The following is a 15,401-nucleotide window of genomic DNA, read 5'->3' on the forward strand; positions in this document are numbered from 1 at the left end:
TGTACTTAAGTACAGTAACGAAGTACTTGTACTTCGTTACTTCCCACCACTGCTTCACACATGCCGCTGCTTACCCATAGTGCCGAATAAAACGTCTGATTGGCTGTTTGACTCACAGGATGTAATGAAGTTGGTCCAGCTGGCTGGCAGGAAGGTGTAGGAAAGAGGCCGATACTCTTCGCAACACCTCTGCAGAGGCTTGTGGGCCGCTCCGGATTAATGGGAAGATAAGTGTGAAAAAGAGAAGAACAGGGGAGGGCTTGTGTGTGTGTGTGTGTGTGTGTGTGTGTGTGTGTGTGTGTGTGTGTGTGTGTGTGTGTGTGTGTGTGTGTGTGTGTGTGTGTTCTGGTGGGCTGCTGTGCTCGTTTCTATGTAGGTGTGTGCTGTTTATGTGGATAGTTTGCTCAAAGAAAAGCTTTTTGTCTTTTTGAGTCTCGGTCCGGTTCTCAGTCTGAGTAAAAATTGGTCCTAGAAAAGGTGCAAAAATACTAAATCTGCCTGCAGAATCTCTCAGTTCTTTGATTTTACATATGAGGACAATAAAAATGAGCATAAATAAATAAATTATACATATTCCTTACTGTCGGTGTTTAAGCAATCTGTGAGGGAAAAACAAGTAGATCTGCAACTAACAATTAGATCATTGGAAGCAAAGGAAGCGGAAAAAAACTCAGACCCACAGGCTGATGTGTTGATTAGTTTTTGGATTAACTGGTTAATAATTGGAAAGCTGAGCATAATTAATAGCTTTGTACAGACTTGGAATCAGATGAAGCTAAAACTACGAGAATGTTTGGGTGCAACGTATTCAGACACATTTTTATTATTTATATATGCGGTACAGTTTTGGCTCGATTGCTGCTCTGAATATGTAGATTTTGTAAAGTAGTATTTTTCTGAGTCTGTACACTAAAGTTAGCGATTGATTGATTACTAAATTACTTGATGATTAATCTAGATTAAGCCGATTAATTTAATAAAACAAACTTTTTCTCAGTTTAATTTCTCTTAGTCGCTCTTCCATATGGATTCACACTTAAATAGTTGCAGCTCAGCAAGTTGGAGAAAAAGCCAGAGAAACGGGATGAAATCATTGCTGATAAACCAATACATCAAACACTGCTTACTGCGTGGTTTTGTTGTTAATTGTTTCGTGTGTGTGAGTGTGTGTAGTAATCCATCTTGGAAGAAAGAGAAGAAAACTTGGAGTTTCTCCAAAGCAGCCCAGATGCATCTACTTTCCTCCTCTGTTGCTGCAGAAAAACAATGCTAATGCTAACGCTAATGCTGGTGCAGGGAAACCTGAGCAGATCAGCACAGTAAAGGCAGCACTGTGCTTTACTGTAAAAATGGGACATTACATTATTAACAAATGAAATGTTAATATTTATTAACACAGGACTAAAATAGTAAGCTTGAGCTAGATCGCTAAGTTGTTAAACGCTTAAACGCTGAAAGAAGCAAAAGGTTTGCACCAACATGATGTCTTCAGACTTGCAGGATGTTTGAAAACCGTCTCAACAAATTCACGAATTCAGGAAGGACTTCTTTAAAAACATCGACGGCCTTTCAATCAAAACACTCGGGTATTTCCTGGATCCGGCTGCTCGCCCCGTTACACTGACTGCTGCAGGAAAAGGACGTGATGTAAAGAAACCTGCCGGGGAAAGCAAAGAGAGTAATTTTCATGTTTGTCGGTTCCCTCGGTGTCGTTTCTGGAGACAAAAAACTGAGAGAAATGAAGAAATAAAATGTCAGCAACGGGGTGAAAACAGGGCAGCAGAAGAGCTGAAGTTTGTTTGACAGTTTGACAAATGACAGCAATCAAAAAGAGATGTTGGGGGAAGAAATTAATCACAGACTGGAACCAGATGGAGGTTTTATTAAGAAGCAGCAGACATGAGATGGAGAGGGGAAACACCCAAACCAGAAACAGAAGGGATCAAAGTTTAGGACTGTTTCTAAAGTAATAAAATGATTAAACAAGAGATTTAATATGTTTCTGTGGTTACAGGATTTCAGACAGACCTGTTAGTAATAAAAGATGGTCACAGACATAAGGATACGTAATTATTAATGATGGGACTTTATGTAAATTAAGTCATTTCAGGTTCCCTATTTAATTAGTCGCATTTTAATCAAATGTTATGAACATTTTCTATTCAAAAACCTTTTACTGCTAAATTATTGAATAAATAAAGCTGTAAGCTCAACCTGTAAGCTATTTATTGTCTTTTAATCTGTTTTTTTAATGTTATTTAACCATCAGTGCCAAATCCTGATCATTCATGAAACTTCTTTGAAATAATATTTCTGTCTGTGCTGCTGCTACATGTTTAGCATTGAGATTATTTTAGTCTTAAAAAGCTTTGCTGACTCCTTTCAGCACCTTTTGGATACAACAACAGTCTTTTCCAGCATCCATCAGATTCTGTTTTAAATAAAAATTAATCCCCTTTGGGCCAATAGAAGCAGCTTTATCATAAAATGCTAACGTTAGCGGATGTAGGTTGTGCGTCAGGTTTAGGGGCATACCAGAAACGCACTACAAAGGTTCCGGCTTGGGACTTTCATTAAAAAATTAAAATTAAAAAATAAAAGCAATTTATTGTGTTAAAATCTGTGTGATGAAGTAATTGAAAGTCCCAGCTCTAATAATTAAAGATGAAGCAAAAGCAGTGATGCCTAAAACAAAACAAAGTCTAATATTTCTCCCTAGCCAGATGTTTAGAAGGAGTTTGTAAAACAAAATATTCTGTAGATGGACGAGACAAACGTGGACGTTTTTTAGACACATCTGTCCTCTTGTGCTGGACATTAAACCAACACATTTTAAAAATAAACCCATCATAACAGTCAAACACGGTGGTGGGAGTGTGATGCTCTGGGACTGCTTTTCTGCTTCAGGACCTGAACGACTTTCTGTGTTTGATGGAACCACAAATTCTTCTCTCTACCAGAAAACCCTGAAGCAGAACATCCAGATATCAGTTCATGACTTCAACTCTACTCCACTTCTGAGTGGCTCAGATTAACAAAATAAAGAGTTTCGAGTGGCCTAGTCAAAGTCTGGACTTGTATTCAATTGATACAAGTCAACAGGCCTGAAAAATTTCCTATATGGCTCAAATTAAAACATTTCTGCAAAGACGAGCTGGTCAGAATGGTCAAAAACAGATTTCCTGCTAGCAGCTAGCAGTAGCTGCTCAGTCAGTCTGTTATTGGGTTTTAATAAACCGGCCTGGTTCTGTGCCCACATGCTGGTCCAGCCCGTTTCTGTGCGTGTCTCTGTGTGGACATTGAATCATTTAAAAGTCTTTTTCTGTCCTTGGGGCCAGAGTTACCTGCAGTCTCGCTAAATTATACATTTAGAGCAGTCTCAATAATAAATAGATTGTGGGTCGTCATCCCGCCGGGGCCTGTTTTAGTACAAACACGGGCTTTATTGGGACCGGTAACGCTGTTTGGATCCCGGCCCGGTCCTAATGAGGCAGAACGAATCGTCCGAAACAAAAGCAAGTCGATGCGGCGTCCTAATAAGGTCGGCTGCAGCGAACCGTCGGCTGCAGCTGGATAATAAATCCACCTGCTTTTTTTGTTGTTTGTTTTATTCGTTGCTTTGTGAATTATTGCTTTAATTGATCCTTCAACATGTTATCACGCTCTGAGATTTACACACAAATCTACGTGAGGACGTTCTGTTTTCCCTTCGCTGCTCCTCAAAGATCTCATCTAAAAGTCCGACCTTTGACCCTAAACATAAATTTTAACCTTTACAAACTCTTTGAAGTGACAGGAAAGCATTTAGTGGAGGCAGACCGTCCTTGTTTTTATGTCCTTCGCCTCGGCCTGAGCCTCACAGGAATCACTCAGCAGCTGCACACACACATTAGCTTTAGCTCTGTTTGGAAACGGCTCTTTTTTGCTAATTGTTTCATGAAGCTGCTGCAAATTGCACGCATGCACAAATCCACAGAAAGTGTCACTAATCTGATCAGCAGCCAAGCAGGAGAAAGTGGGACACAGAAAGCTGCTGCCGGATTTTTTTCAACCCGTCTCCTCGCTTTCTGAATGCGGTTACGCAACGCGCTTTCTCCGCTGTTCTCTCTGTGTATCACCTCGTAGTGTGCACTTCTGCTTTCTATTTCTGAGCAACATTGATGTATTTCAAGCGTTTTTCTCTTTGTGCCAGAATGGATGTAAACCTCTGTGAAAAGTTAAAATACAAAAGAAGCTCCCAGAGATGCACTTTTCTTTTGTTGCTTTCTTTTTGTGTTTATCATTTCCAAACGGTGATGAGTTGATTCTTTTGCAGGTTCCTGAAAGGCTATTTTCAGCGCAGCGCGGTTTTAATCGTTTAAACCTCATGCCAGTGTGCTCCGTTGCTGCTTGAAATGAACTGAGCTGAGTAGGGGGAGTGGGTGTATGAAAAAGAACTGGCACCAGACAGATGAATAAAAGTTATGCAAAGAGGCGAATACAATAAGAGAGGACAAAACTGTAAAACAGTGAAGCAGGAAAACCGAGCACTCCTCACGAGAAGCTGCAAAATATATTAAAAAAACTAAAACTCTGAATACCAACCTGAACAAACCGTCCCATCCCCATGTTTAAAACATGGCAGTGGTAGCGTCATGCTGTGGGGGTTCGTTTCTCCAGCAGGATCAGAGAAGCTGGTCTGATTTGATGGAAACATGGAACCAAGAAGCTGCAGAAGATTTAAGACCAAAACATGCAGCCAAAGCTGATTTACATTAAAACATGTTCATGTATTAGAATGGCCCAGTCAAAGCCCAAACCCTTATCTAATAGAAAATAGCATTTTACATTCTGTGAAGTAGAAACAGCAAAAGTTTCAGTGTCTAGATGTGCAAAAAGGATCACCACGGTTTTCACATTATTTGAAATAAATGTTTGAAACTGTCATTTTTAATACACACAAAGTATTCATTATTCTTTTTTTTTGCTTTTTAAACACAGCAGAGTCCTTTATTTATCCTGCTGTAACGTGAACAGGTAGAAGCAGCATAAATACTTCTGTGAAACCCTGTGAACATGCGACTAAGAGGACAGAAACTCGAGTGTGAGCCCAGAAAGTGAATTAGCGTTAGCGTGACTTTGGGTAAGCTGATTGCTTTCTTTTAACATTGAGGGCAGATTACATCATGCTGTAGAGAAATTAAATTACCCAGCACTGCTGAGTGTGTTTCTGAGATCACAGCAGAAATTGGCCTATTAATTGAATTAGCTGGGAAGCAGCTTTTTGGTAACGCAGTCGAAGAGACTGAGGTTCAGGGCCTTTGCAGCAGGTTAGCTCAGCTTCCCTTCCTGCGACTCGCTTCTGTTTTTCAGCCTGGATGTTTCTGGTGAGGGTCGCAGCAGGAGAGGCGAGGCAGCGCAAAACAAGTTCATTACTTTTTTTTTTTTTTTTTTTTTGCACAAAATCATTTTTAGATTATGAGATTTCAGCCGTTTTAGGGCGTCTCGTCACTTTAAATCCAAATCAGCTGCTTTTGGCCAACTCGACGTTTACACTCTCGTGAGAACTGCTGCAAACAGAAGCGCAATTATACCACCGTGCATCTGTGAAAAGCTTTAGTTTTTGCTTCAAGTAGTTTCTGGATGGTAAGTGAACAGCAAAACATTTCTCTCGTTCTGCTTTGGTTGCTAGGCGACGGCCTGGGCTGGCTGGGGTTGCTAGGTAACGGCGCAGTTTGACTCGACACTCGGGAGAATTTTGAAACGGTTCATTTTCCAGACAGCAGAAAACATGAAGTTATTCCCAGAAAACGGTTGGTTGGTTGTTTTTGTTTAGGCGCTTGTGCTGTTTTTGGAAGCAGCAGAAACACAAACGGAAGTACAGAAATATGCAAATGTGTGTTTTGCATAATAAGTTCCTGGGAGCAGAACATGCAAGCAGCAAAGAGCTGACTTTCCTACTTACAGTATCAACTGAAACATCATTTTCTATGTTTTCATCATGGAAACAAGTTTGAATTGTTGTTTCTAACACAAAAACTTTGCCTTATGTGCCACAGAGCAGCCCGGATTACAAACCATCATATATGAATACTATTATTTACCTCTTTTATAGCCTTTTAAATAATATTTAGCTTTTTAAAATTGGATGAAAACCATTTGTTGTACATTAAAGGACAATGCTGCAGTTGTTTAAATCGTTCTTATTGTCTCTGCTGCCTAAATACAGCAGGTAACACTGGAGATCATATTATAAATGTTTTAGTACAACAACCTTTGGTACAAAACTTTCAGCAAGCGGGTTTTAAAAAAAGGCCATCGGTCATGTTAGACGCAACCCAAAATGATCCTCATATATTTCTTGGTGATTGTGCTGGAAGTGGCTGCTGTCTTCTAGTTTCTAGCCTCCAGTTTGCCCAGATTAGATGGAGCAGAAACGAAGCTCTTTAATTTTACAGCCATTACAGTCATTTACAACACATGGCTGCCTCCTCACTAAATGTGCTACGCTTGGCAAACTTCTAATGCTGGCAGCAGTTTGAATATTTAAAGCGCCTGGACTGAGACCTCAACAGTCGACGGAGTGAACCGGATGTGAGAGCTTTGAGTGAGAGTCTGACATTTGGGCTCAAATTCAGTTCGGTTCTGCAGACAAACGGAGAGCAAATGATTGGGTCTGCGTTTTATCCCCTCTGGTAGCTGTGTTTACATTCTAGTACTCTCTGTGTGGTGGTAGCAGCGGTTGTTATTGTTTTATTAATGAAAACGGGACAATTCCCTGCAGTCTGCAGATCCATGTTGCCTCATTCAAAATGAAAGAGCGTGTGTGTGTGTTCGTGTGTGTGTTTTGTTGGACCCAGAAACGGCTCAGTTTTGTGTTTAGCTGACTGGAAGATGACTCTTTTTAACCTTATGGGTGCTTCCTCTAACAGTTTATGGGCTACACAAAACGTGTTCATTACAATTTTTTGCTTAAAATCCTTCTTAGATCAGGAGATTTTAGTTTGCTCAGTCCTGCCTACTTTGAAAAGCAGAAGTGGAGCCTCCTGCACAACCATCAACAATGTAGCAAGTGGTTTCTGGATGGTTAGTCAACAGCTAAGCGTGTCATAATAAACAAATCAATTAATCGCATGATAAATGAACACCAGCTCAATAATTTCCATTTGCATGAATTTGTCGTTTGTCTCATTTTCCTCTTTCTGTCAAAAACTGGATAACAAAAGTCTTGAGTCTGGCGCTTTGTTTCAACTAGACAATTTTGTTTACTTCATAGCTCATTTTACTTGTTGTGTCTGTTGTTTTTGTTCATTTATTTCGGATATTTAAAATGTCTTTCAGTTCCAGTGTTAAATGTTCATTAGCATTTTAAGTTTATTGATCTTTGAGAATGTGTTCTCGCATTATTAAGCCATTACCATTAAATTACTTGAAAATGGCCTCAAAACAACAATACTTTTGTTTATCGCAATAACTTCTGGGACAATTTATTGTCTATTACAGTTTGTTATTGTGGCAGGCTACAAAAGAACAAAACACAGCAGTCAGTGTAGTGCGGTAAAACCAGCTGACCAAACATGCTGGAGTTCCACTTTGGTTGCTAGGTAACGAACTGAGCTCGGCTGGGGTTGCCAGGTAATTGTGAAATGCAGCTCAACAATTGGGAGGTTTTTGTGAAGCAGTTTGTTTTCCAGACATCAAAAAACATGAAGTTATTGCCAGAAAAATGGCTGGATGGTTTTGGTTTTATTAGTATTTTTAAGCGCCTGTGTTGTTTTTGTAAGCAGTAGAAACTCAAAACAAAGTACAGACACATGCAGAATTTGAACTTTTTGCATAATAGGTTCCCTTTATGTTCCCTACATGAGTGCTTTACAGTCAACTCATGTAAAGCACTTTGAATTGCCTTGTTGCTGAAAATGTGCTATATAAATAAAATTACCTTGCCTTACCTTTAAAGTGAAGCAAAACTAGAATACAAGCAGCTACTCGTGTTTCTTTGTGTTTTATTACCTTACGGTTTATGGCGGTGGAGCGGTTCCTGCATTCTTCCATAACTTAACTCTCACTTCTCGAAGCCTCTTTACGTTCCTCCTCCTTTGCGTTGCTGCGTTCGACCCGGTCCAGTGTAAACAGTCTTGTGTTGGTGTTCTGGCAGCTCTTGGGTCAGCAGCCACTACCTGTCCGTGGGCGAACGCGGAGCTGCAGTCCTTGTGTAACGCCTGCCCTGCCCGGTGTCACGTAACCTGCAGAAGCTGCAGCAGCGGAAATGCAAATTATGTAAAACCCCATTCATCCTGCTGCGCGGAGCACGGCCGCTTCTCTCCAGCAGGTTATCGTGAGTCATCAGAGCTCCACCGGTCCAGCTGTGAGCAGCTCAATAAACGGGAATTTAGGACCAACTTTTCCACTTGGACAGTTTCCCAGTGTACGCCTCGTCCCTGGAGGATCCACCAGATAACTCTCTGCATTCGTTAACGATTAGGAAGAGAAGGAAGTTTTTTAGGGGGGTTTTTGTGCCTTTGCTGCTGCAGTTTATAGGAGAAAAGATGAAATAAGAAGAATATATTAATAAGAATGATGTTTAGCATCAAAGCAGTTTTATTTTTTTGGTCATTCCTGGACGGAGTCCACTGATTTTATCACTTTAGAGTCTGCAGGCTGCCAGCAGGGCACATTTCATGGACTGTTTTGTTCCGGCTGCTGTTGTGTGTGGATCTGGTGCTTGTGTAGGTGTTGTTTGTTTTAGCTGTCTGCAATTTAAATGTTTGTTTTTTTTCTGATTTCTTCTTTAAAAGACTCTTTCAAATCGGTTTAAAAGACGTGCAACACATATTTCCAAATCATTTCTCATGTTTTTTACTTACTTAGTTATACTTATAGTTATACTTTAGGCCCAAAACTGTCCCTGTCATAAAAGTGATAAAACATTTCTGGTTTTTTTATTCTTAAAAGTATAAAATCCTTTCAGCTGCTTCAACCTAAACATAGATATAAAGGTATTTTACTACATAGTCCTGACTTAAGATATTTTTTTCTTTACTGTTTTCTAACAAAAGTCTTTTTTCTGATGGGAATGACTCAAAACAGTCGACTTGTTGTAAATTTGACATGTTTGAACCCAAAAATGCAGAAAAGCAAATATGCAGCCGTTTTTTTCAAACGGACCAAGCAAGGACCAGCAATGTGATAAACAGAAATAGTGAAATGTAAAATGTTCATTTAGATTAAATAATATGAAATTTATGTTTCAGACAGTCTATAATATTTATTTTCGTTTTGGTGAAATTTTCAGTCATTGAATTTTTCAAAAATAAAATTAACTCAGATTGATGTGATGTTTTAGTTCAACCAAAAATAAAATTTATTACAAATACAATAAACCACTTTCTACTCTCTACAGTTTTGGTTCCTCTCCCCGTACCAATATCTTTTTCTCTTATGTTTGAGGTTTTTCAATTAAGAAAGATATATATATATATATATATATATATATATATATATATATATAACTTTTTTTAGCTTTTGGGTGACTAAAAGTGATGTTAGAGTAGCTAAATCATCAGTTAGCATTATTAATTATTGCAATCAGGTAACAAATGTTCACACATATTCCAGCATACAAACAAAAGTCAACCTAGCATAGCTTAATTTATGCTCGTCGCAATCTTTCAAAACTTTGTACCTCATTTACTTAGGTATTTGTTCAAACTATCATTTGCAATAATTTAGATTTTAAGGGTTAAATAAAGATCTATTTGACGGTGAAGTGTAATTTTCTGTCACTTTCATTTATTTTCTTTACTGAAAACATTCTTGTCCAGGTCCTTTTAAGCCATTTCCAGCCGACGGTAAAAGCCGTGTCTGTTATATAAAGCTGCTATTGGATTAGCATGAAAGAGTGTGGTTTTCTGCCCTGCAGGCACTCTGAGATTAAGTTTGAGACTTTATCCTGTGCCGTTTTCACACCACTGCCCTGGCCTGCTGGGTGAGAGAGGCAGCAGAGCAGACGGAGCGCGGTAATCAATTTAAAACGGACCGGAAATTTATCATCGAGTTGAAGGGTGTTTCCCCAGTTTTCAGGAGTAAAATGACATGTAGTAAAAGAAACCATGGATGGAGGGAAGCATAGTTGGGTGAAGAAATGACCTAAAGTACCAGTGAAGGCCGTATAACTGCTAATCTACACTAAACTAGTCAATATATTGGCATTAACATCTGTATTATCTCAGGGTTTTGAGTGTTTTTCCAGTTCAAGTCATATTTTATGGTTTAATAAGAAAACTTTATATATTTATAATGAATATTTTCTCCCAAAATTGAATTTGATCCGTACCATTTGACGCTATTTTCCCATCTTGACCACCATTTCCATTATTCATCTTTTAGGCATGACGATGCTTAGATGGCTAAGCTGAACTTTAAAAACGTAGTAAAAACCTTCAACATGGATAAAGATGCTTTAAAACCAAAGAATTGTTTTTTTTTAAAGATGTATTGAAAATGCCTTTGAGGGTGCTGCTGTGACCTTTCAAATTGAATTTTAAAGATGGACGATGATGAGATACAGCAGTGAAGCCTGACCCAAAGTTTGGTTGAACTGGTTTTATTTAAACTAAGAGCAGACAGACCGATGAGAGTAGATGTTAAACGTGTCGTTATTTACCGAATGTCAGTTCCTGACAGCAGTCATTCATAAAGACTCCTTCAGGTTTATGACATGTCAGTCCAGTGTTCCCGCTCCCTCCAAACTCTGCGGAGTCATTTCTTGGTCGGCTACTTTTTACTTCTTCTAGAGGAAAACCTTGTTGAAGTGTCGCTGCTCTTGCTAGAGTAAAATCTTCTTGTACTTTCCCTCCTCTGGTAACACCTGCACCGCATTGTTGCCACTGCAGTCCAACTTTAGTCTATCGGGTTCGGATTGGAAGCGACCGGATCGCCCACCGCTCACTGATTCACCGATTCCTCCTGGACTTTGTGTTTATGTTGATCATCCTGCGGCTCCCGGCTGATTTCCACTGACCAGCGATGATGAACACGCCACCCACCGTCCTCCATCGCGTTACGCAAGTGGAGCTGATCCGTAGGTTGGGTTTAAGGTGCACTGGTGGTTTCTAACGCGCCTCATGGCACCAGAACACACCACTTCCTGTCCATTTTTTATTTTCGTGATTTCAGAGGCTGTTTTCAATGAAATCCAACTCAAACAGGTGTGGTAAATTATGACACAGATGTTTTCCAGCTGGAACTCTGTGAGATTTATCCTAAAACAGAAAAAAGAAAGGGAGAGAGAGAGAGGTGCAGACTGCTGTAGTTCAGGTCCTTCATTAGCATACCGCTGCCATAGTAACAAGCAACGAAGCCGGAGACGAGCGAGAGAGGAAAGAGAACAGGGAGAGAATAAGGAAAAGAGACAAGAGGAAGGAGGGATGAGGAGGACAAGGGATGGAGGAGGGCGCCAGAAGGGACGAAAAGCAGCGAGAGATGCATTAAATATTAAGAAAAGATGGAGTGAAGGAGAAAGAGGAGGATGAGGATTTGTGATTAGTGGTGGAGAGGAAAGAAGAGAGGAATTAAGAAGGAAAGAAAGACCAAAGATTAAAGGAAAAGAAGGAAATCAGACTAAATATAGGTCAAGAAAAGAAAGGAGGAGGTGGAGGAGAAGAAAGGGAAAGGAAGGAGTTTGGAGAAAGACGGAAAGAAAGGGAGGAAAATAGATTAAAAGAGAGGGAGACAGAATAGACAGGGAGAGAAGAAGAAAAAGAATGGGAGGTACAAAAAAGAACAGATATAAAGAGGGAAAGAGAAAATGATGGAAGAAACGGAGAGAAAAAGAATGGAGACAGAAGGAAAACAAGAGAAAGAGAGAAAAATGGAGAAAGAGAAAGGCAGAAAAATGAGAGAAGTAATACAGAAAAGGAAGGAAGAAATGGGGAAAAAGAAAGGAAAGAGAGGAGGAGGCAAAGGGAAAGAGAGAAAAGCAGAGAAAATAGAGAAAAAGAAGAGAGATAAAGGAACAGACAAACAGAAGTGAAGAAAGAAATAAGATTTTGAGGAAAGTGAAGAAGCAAAGTGGGACGTGAAGGAGAAATGGTGAACAGGCAGAAGAAGAGGGGAGGATTAGAGGAAGGGATGAGAGAGGAGGAGGTGAAGCTGCAGCAGGCTCCTTGGTTTGACTTCTAACACATCTCCTGCTTCCTCCCGTTTATCCTCTTCCTCTGCTCCTATCGTGTCATCTGTATAATTAAATACATGCATTATCCAATTTTCTCGCTCACATTCTGGCAGCGCGCGTTACCCGGCGGAGGTTCAACAAACCGCTTCTGTTCAGCGCTAAGGTCACAGCCTCCGTCGCTCCCCAAGCCTGAAAGACCAGGAAAAGCTCAAACCGAGAGCAGAAACTCCACAGCAAAGTTCTCACATTTACAGGCTTTTTTAGAAATAACTCCTCCACAGTCCCTCAAAGACGGCCAATTGTTCTCATTTTTCTGTTTTTACACGTTAGACAGATGGAAGATCAACACTTTTACACTCCCAGAGGTTTAAAATATTCCAGGAAATTGACACTCAATATCTTCATTCATTTAAGTTTCGCCTGTGTAGTAAATAAAAAAATTTACTCATTTAAATCTGTCTTTTCTTTTATAAATATCACTGCAAAAAACATCTTACCAAGTATTTTTGGTTTAGTTTCTTGCACAACCATCTGAGTACATTTGAAATAAGACAAAGCTAACAAGTAACTTTTCAGCAACATATAGAGGCTTGTTTTACGTAAATAATTCCTTAATATTGATGAAAAAGTTATAGTTCCACTGGCGCCGTCACCTAGCAACCCCAGCCAAGCCCAGCCCGTCGCCTAGCAACCCCAGTTCTAGTTCCACTGGGACATTTCACTTTTTCACATACAAGTAAAATAATCTGCCAAAAGAACTACAACTGTTTTACCAATATTAAGGAATTATTAACTTTAAACAAGCTCCTCTATCTTGCTGAAAAGTTACATTATAAGTTAGTTTTGTCTTATTTCAAGTGTACAAAAAATGTCCACTAAAATTAAGTCTTTTTGCAGTGAGTCACCTTGGTGAATTTTGCAGTGTTTGAAAGAAACTGCAGAAAACACACAAACTCTTATCAAGTATTGTTAGTCTAGTTTCTAGTGCAAATATCCCAGTGTTCTTCAAATAAGACCAAACTGACTTTTAAGGAAGTTTTCAACAAAAAAATAAGACCTTGTTTGAGTCAATTTTTTTTTTTTAATTGATGTAAAACGTCTAGTTCCATTTTCAGAATATTTCACTTATATCAAGATATTTTTCTCATGTGATAAGTCAAATAATCTGCCAATGGAACTAGAACTTTTTACCAATATTAGGGAATTATTTACTGAAAACACGTCTTGCTGAAAAGTTACGTTATAAGTTAGTTTTACTTCACTATGAAATACTGCAGAAAACACAAAATCTTACTGTCTTTTGTCTGGTTCCTAATGTAAAGACCTTACTCAACTTAAAATAAGACAAAACTAACCCAGAAGTAACTTTTCAGCAAGATGTAGGAGCTTTTAAATTAATAACCACTAAATAAACAAAAATAAACAAATGTTTTATAGTGAGATAATCTTCCAGTGGAACTGCTACTTTTTAAATTAATATTAAAACAATCTCGTACATCTTGAGATATTTAGTGGTTTTGCAGTGTATTTTATGTCTTTATCATGTGAAGCACTTTGAATTTTGTTCCTGAAGTCAAGAGACTTGAGAGTCTTAAAGTAAAACACTTTGCAGGAAGGAAAAAAAAAAAAAAAGTCTTGTAAACATCTCCACGTCCATCTTTCCCTCTTCGCACAAAACAAAATGCTGCGGCGCTCGAAGCTGGTAAAACTGTAGTGATTCAGTCTAACACTAACAGATGAGGACGTTCCAGATAAGACGTGCCAGGATCAACTGTTTATGAAACGGGCCCACTCCGATAAGAAATGTTCAAAAGAAAACAAGGACGTGTGGAAATGTACAGCCGTCGCCAAATGTTCCTCCGTCAAAACGTAGCCGAGGATCACGCATGATTGACAGCCGCAGGCGCCGACTCCATCATCTTTTGGCAGGCTGCCTCCTTTAGCTTTTAGCTAAATGTTTGCTTGATAACAGTGGTGTGTCCTTGTGTGAAGGTGGGATGTGCAGCGCTGATGTTTATTCAGTCCATTTATTTAATAGGATGTTTGTTTGAGGGGAAAACACACTTTTAGCATTATCTTATCCACACACACACAGCTTAAAGTGATAGATAACCTTCTGTAGCTGCAGCCCTTTTAGAGTGAGAAGCTAATTTATAGTGTTTGGACTTTTATCCCACACCAAACTAATCACTCTGACGCAGACATGGGACGGCAAAGGCCAAAACAAGCAGGGAAGGAACTACAATGGAAACATGGGAGTGAAACGTGACAGAAGCACTTGTCTGGTTTTTAGGGACATAAAGGGACCTGGTTTAATGTCCAGCAGGGACAAAAGGCTTTGGTTTAATGCCAGAACTATCAAAGGAGGAATTTAATGAGATGTAAATGAAAGCGACCACAACAGCAGGCCGACTACAACTTTGTGACCGCAAAGAAAACAAACAAAAAAAACAAAACAAAGTGCCGTACTCATCTAAGACGTTTTGCAGTAAAGAAATAAAATCTGTAGTGTTGCATCACTGGAGCGTTGTCTGTTTCAGCTGAAATGTATTCAAGTCTATAAAGTTTAGGAAGCCGAGTTGATGAAACCATTTGACATAAACATAATGGTGTTTTTCCCAACCACTGGGGAAAGAAAGCTTCTCTGAGCCATCGGTTGTTTAAATATGACCAGCTGTTTGTGCAAATCCAGAACTCACTTTTAAAAGATTGTGGGGTGCTCGTTGTTTTAGAGCAACATTTAGCTTCATACCAGAGCAAAACCTACAGAAACTCCTACTAGTTTATTACTTAACAACCCAGAACAAGAATCAAACATGGAGGACAAACCAACATTTAGCTTTATACTTTTTAGTTTATTACTTTCGTAAGTAATAAAGTTTCTAATCCCGTTTCTCCGTCTGGTTTCAGTTTGTAGCGCAGCCGAACTGCCAGCAGCTGCTGGCCACTCTGTGGTACGACGGTTTCCCGGGCTGGAGGAGGCGACACTGGGCCGTCAAACTGGTGACCTGCTTCATCATCGGACTGCTGTTCCCAGTCTTCTCACTGGTAAGAGTAAAACTGGAGCACCACTCATAAAGTTTATCTGGCTAATAAACGCAAGGAGACAGAAGACAGAATAAGCTCCAAATCATCTGAGTCTAATGCCACATTTTCTCAGGTAGTCACTGATTTTTTTTTTTTTTTTTTTTTTTTACCCCCCCCGGAAAAAAAAAATCAGCCCCCCAAAGGGGCAAACCAAATTGGT

At 39.4% G+C, this 15,401-nt stretch overlaps 1 protein-coding gene and 1 long non-coding RNA gene across 2 annotated transcripts in view; one reads left to right on the forward strand and one right to left on the reverse strand.

The window, feature by feature from the left end:
• Positions 1 to 1,142: 1,142 nt before the first annotated feature.
• On the reverse strand, positions 1,143 to 5,801 carry LOC106955291 (uncharacterized). The gene is made up of 2 exons (XR_001426545.1): positions 4,585 to 5,801; positions 1,143 to 1,657 (listed from the first exon to the last, which is right to left on the reverse strand). It is a non-coding gene; the product is annotated as an uncharacterized LOC106955291 (long non-coding RNA).
• LOC106955290 (short transient receptor potential channel 5-like) overlaps positions 1,851 to 15,401 on the forward strand; it is a 65,482-nt gene continuing 51,931 nt past the window's right edge. Inside the window, exons 1-2 of the mRNA XM_015045394.1 lie at positions 1,851 to 1,877; positions 15,065 to 15,202. Coding sequence (XP_014900880.1) covers positions 1,872 to 1,877; positions 15,065 to 15,202 — 144 coding nt within the window. The 5' untranslated portion in view covers positions 1,851 to 1,871. The remainder of the gene's footprint in view (positions 1,878 to 15,064; positions 15,203 to 15,401) is intronic.

This window comes from Poecilia latipinna, unplaced genomic scaffold, assembly GCF_001443285.1.
Source record: "Poecilia latipinna isolate Pla-1442-1.1 unplaced genomic scaffold, P_latipinna-1.0 Scaffold724, whole genome shotgun sequence".
In the NCBI taxonomy this organism is placed as follows: domain Eukaryota; kingdom Metazoa; phylum Chordata; class Actinopteri; order Cyprinodontiformes; family Poeciliidae; genus Poecilia; species Poecilia latipinna.